The sequence below is a fragment of the Olea europaea genome, chromosome 2 (genome assembly GCF_002742605.1).
Source record: "Olea europaea var. sylvestris chromosome 2, O_europaea_v1, whole genome shotgun sequence".
Lineage (NCBI taxonomy): Eukaryota > Viridiplantae > Streptophyta > Magnoliopsida > Lamiales > Oleaceae > Olea > Olea europaea.
Genome location: NC_036238.1, coordinates 21666529 through 21671020, shown reverse-complemented (window position 1 = coordinate 21671020; position 4492 = coordinate 21666529). Strand labels below are relative to the sequence as shown.

The following is a 4492-nucleotide window of genomic DNA, read 5'->3' as shown; positions in this document are numbered from 1 at the left end:
TTTTTTATAGATTTTTGAAGAAAATCTTATAAGCATAAAAAACATTAATTAATCAAATAAGTTATAATGGAACCATTCTTTTTATTTACCGGCGAAAGTTGAAAATATTAATTTAGAACATATCTTAATAGTGTTACATTTTTCTTAGTTATTTGAAAATAATCGTGCTTCAGCAACTTTTTTTTTTTTTTAATTTTAAGTTGACTAACAAAAAATTTATTTATTTGAAAACTTTACTTTTAATTTCGGTTTGATAACTTCATAAATGATTTTTTATAAAGAGAAATAGTAATAAATCCCACAAAATATGTATATAATAATGAGTCCTAGTTATGATTATGTAATTAAAATTAATATTTGACTTTGATTGAATTGCAAATTACTAACAAATTGTTATCCATATGGAGGCTTAATTAATCAATACAAGAATAATTACTTTCGTAACTTCTTTTTAATAATGGTAAATGTTCCGAACACTTATAGACACAAAAAATTGCTCAAAAAATAATTTGTTACTTTTTAATTTGAAAAAAGTAAGCAAGTTTTAGCATGAATTAATGACTTATTCCATTACTCAATTAAGCTACTTGTTTTGAGAGTATGATAAAAATTACTTTTGAAACAATTGTTCAAAAATGTTCGAAAATAAAAGTATACATTTTTTTTTTTTTACTTCTTTTTTCTAAAAACTTAGCCGAAAACGTTTGCTCCGAACTTGTAGAAAAAATTTAGTTTTTTTCTTGTTTAATCATGTTGAGTCGAACATACCAATCATGACATGAGGAAAAGGAATCTTACATAAGTCAAAGAGTGCAAGGCAGTGTTTGTCGATGAATCTGCAACCAAGAGGTAAAATAGACCCATGACTCCAGTATGTCCGTGTGCGCTGCTATAGTTAGACACAAGAGTTAGTAACTCCCCATCAGATATTTTGACAGTGCCAGGTGAAGGGTAACATGTGGACATTCCCACAACATAACCAGCCTCATTTCCTGCTTCATTTCCTTCACCATAAACTGGGTTTGATGAGCATATCACTCTTCCATCCTAGTAAATTCACCAGGAATTATGAAATGATGTGTTAGTTTTATCGTGGTATAGATATATGAATTGTTTAGTAAATCAGTTATAAGTAAATCCAGAAATCCAGGTAAGCACGGGCAGCAACTCGACGGCTGCCAAATATAAGAAAAAAAATTTTTACCGGCAGAGTCAGCATGGGCTCGCCGGGACTCGTAATCCTAAAAACGATGGCTTTGCATGGTGTACTGCACTTTATTGTGTAGAACCAAAGCATCCAAAACTTTTTGTTGTTAGAAAAGGGTTGCATTACATTATTTAGATTTGGTTTAAATTTGTAGATTCACATGTAGGCTAGACACATGGACAGAATTCATAAATAGGTAGCAGCCATAATTGAATCTAGATTTTTGGTGGTCTTGATATCACGTTGAATTACTCATCTAAAAGCATAAATTATTAGAGAAATGATACATTTATCTAGAATAATGTAAAAAAGATAAGATGGGTAGTTAGTCACGTCTAATAGGAATCATAAACAAATTGTAGGTAAAGTCGACAGTTTTTTGAGGACTCCTCATCTAAGGTTCCTATAAAAAGAATCAAGCTGGCCCTTGCCATCATTTTGGTGTACTATCTTCTTTGAGCAAAATGTGGCAGGAGAAAAAGAACAGAATGAATGGATCGACCCCATCATCTCAACTATGGAACATAAAACAGACAATATGTCAGAAAATAAGTACCTCCCCATAAAGAGTTGAACCAGTCCCTCCTGCATGCTGGTGTGCAACACCATAGATGACATTTCCACTGGTTGGCAAACTAACGCTCACTCTTTTAGTATGAATGCAATCATCATTAGCCACACCAATGTCACAAGACTCAACATCATACTCGACCTATAACCAAACCAATTCGACTGAGTCTAAGTTATGGGACCAATATATGAAGAAACCAAAGAAAGAAATCAAATATATTTATTAATTTGCCTTTGAATTATAAATTACTTGAATAACTCGAAGACAGTGAAAGGATCTGGTTTGCTTTGAATCTTTTAGTAGATATAGCAATGAACTGAATCGAATAGCAAAAACCAATTCATATAGTACGTCCAATTTTATTGGGATTAAGGCTTGGTTTCTTGTTGTTGTACTGGCAATACTCATCATTATCATATATCATCTAATAAACAGAAAGGAAAAACTTAATCCCCTGTTTCTTAAACATGCTCATGAGACATATGTTCGATTTACCCGGCAATAATGTCGAGATCTGACTCCTCTGGATTCATCCGGCCTTGTCCAAACATCAGTAACATCAAGAACATAGATTTTAACAGGCACAATGGAGGCATCCCAATCAATGTACTTCACTGTATACCTCACGTATAGGCTTCTCTTCACACCATGGAATCCTTCTTTCACCATACATTTTGTCTCGTCATAACAACATCTTAAGCCACCGTAATAATCCGATGGCAAAACATGACCATGCTCGTCAACTGTAACATTATACAAATCGCACCTGCACTCGGTGCACCCCAACCTATCTAGAACACCCCTGGTATCAATTGCATGCACATTGAGCATCCATTTCTCTTCGTATCCATCTGGGATCTCGGCATGATTTCCAATCTCAATTCCATAAGGGTCGGGCACGTGTGTGGCCATTTTTCGTGTCTCAGATCCTATTCCGAAGTAGTACGATAGACCATGATCACACACACCACTATTCCTTACAAAAAAGTAATCTGATTTGTCAAACACCCTATTTCCATGGTGCTTTGGAATATCGACTCCTTTTCGTTGATGGTACCTTAGAACAACCCAGTGGTGGAGATAAGTTTCATGAAGGGGGACCGGATTCCCTGTCTCATCGATTACTTCTCCATTGAAACTCTTGATTGCTATATGGCCTCGAGGGAAATCAATATTGTAGTAATCTTTGTTGGAAACAGATCCGGGTTCTAGCACAAATTTAGGGGATAGAAAAACTGCAGTTTTCTCCCAATTTTCATTGCTTAATTGAGGTTGTTCTGAACTTTTAACTTTAGTAATTAGCAGTAGAATTGCGAGGCAAGACAGCCACCAGTATGGAGTACGAACCATTTTTTCCATATAGTAAATCTGAGGAAAATATAGATAGGAAGCACAATATCAATCTTATGTGTCTACATCGTGAAGATGGCAAAATCATTTACAATTTACATGTCTACTGCAATTATGCAAAAATAATATTCCAGAAATAGCAGTACTATCCAAACAGCAAAATAATTTGGACCGAGCTGTCTGCACAGCATGGCACACAGCTCAGTTCACAGCCCCCTCACATCGGGGGCTGCCGATTAAAAAAATGGGCGTAGGCCGCCTCTACAGTGAGGGGGCTGTAAGTATACAGCACCAAAATGTGCTGTACAAGTAGGTTAACCCAAATAATTTTTTGTTTTCATCTTTTTTGACTGGTAAGAAGAAATTCGCACAAATGCAGCATGATTCTTGAAAACTCGAGAATCAGATAGCAATGCCAACTAAACCTTAATTATAAAAAACTAAGGTGAGGTACATGGACAAATTTATTTTAAATTTTGGATTATTTTTATTTTTATTTTTATTATTTTTTTTATACCCATCAAATGATCAAAGCTTGCAAATTTTAAAAATAGGTAACAAAGAAACCTGAACGTTGTTATCGTTCTAGTTGAAAACTCTACCGAAATCATACTTTTGCAACCACAATGACCGTTAATTTTTGTCCACTCCTTCCTCTTATAACATGTTCTACTCAATCTAGTCGAGCCCATGTTTGGTTCAGCAAGAAAAATGAATTAAAGTCAAGAATTAATTTTAATGACGCATTTGATTCGATGGATCAACAACTTTTTAACTATATATTCCATTATCAAAATATACGAAAAAAATAATTTTTATCTAAACCAAACAGTAGCTAAATCTAGGCTAAACATCTAAAACACCTTTTGCAAACAAGACAAGCCAATTCGGGAGGCAATTAAAGAAGAAAACCCAGGTTTCAACCACAATGACAATGTTAATTTGTGTCTACTTCTTCGTCTTGTAACACTTTCTACGTACCCAACATATCACTTGAATGCAAGAGAGTTTAGTTTACATCTAATACACCACTCCTATGCAAAAAAGACGAGCCACCTCGGAAATCAATTGAAGAAGAAAAACCAGTCAGTGAGAATGGACAGAGATTTATATATAGAGACTATTCAGCGGTATAGAAAAAGTAACAAAAGAAAACAAAGAAACAAACAATTTCACAAGCATATATACCTCTTACATAAATATGCAGCCCAGAGATAAACAATGAAAATCTTACCCGATAAAGGTGTGCGGTTCAAACAATCTCAGCAAAGCATGCGACAGCAGAAGCTTAGTGTGAAAGTGAATATTCAGGGTGCTCAAGAATATTATTAATACACTACAGGAGGGGACTGCGAGACAAAATC

General features: G+C 34.6%; 2 protein-coding genes across 4 annotated transcripts in view; both read right to left on the bottom strand.

Annotated features, from left to right (window-relative positions):
• The window catches only part of LOC111373697, a gene marked incomplete at its 3' end in the record, with an annotated part of 18724 nt that extends 18323 nt beyond the window's left edge, over positions 1-401 (bottom strand). The window contains exon 1 of the mRNA XM_022996271.1: positions 377-401. Within this exon, the coding sequence (XP_022852039.1) occupies positions 377-401 (25 nt within the window). The remainder of the gene's footprint in view (positions 1-376) is intronic.
• A 355-nt stretch (positions 402-756) lies between these two features.
• LOC111366462 lies at positions 757-4492 on the bottom strand. 3 transcript variants are annotated; one of them, XM_022987221.1, is made up of 4 exons: positions 4363-4491; positions 2274-3146; positions 1764-1919; positions 757-1047 (listed from the first exon to the last, which is right to left on the bottom strand). In XM_022987221.1, the coding sequence occupies exons 2-4, from the start codon at positions 3135-3137 to the stop codon at positions 772-774; spliced, it is 1296 nt and encodes a 431-aa protein (XP_022842989.1). In that variant the 5' UTR covers positions 3138-3146; positions 4363-4491; the 3' UTR covers positions 757-771. The 3 variants fall into 3 exon arrangements, with proteins under 3 accessions (XP_022842989.1, XP_022842994.1, XP_022842997.1); XM_022987226.1 differs by lacking the exon at positions 4363-4491 and adding an exon at positions 4110-4326; XM_022987229.1 differs by lacking the exon at positions 1764-1919 and having other exon boundaries at positions 4363-4492.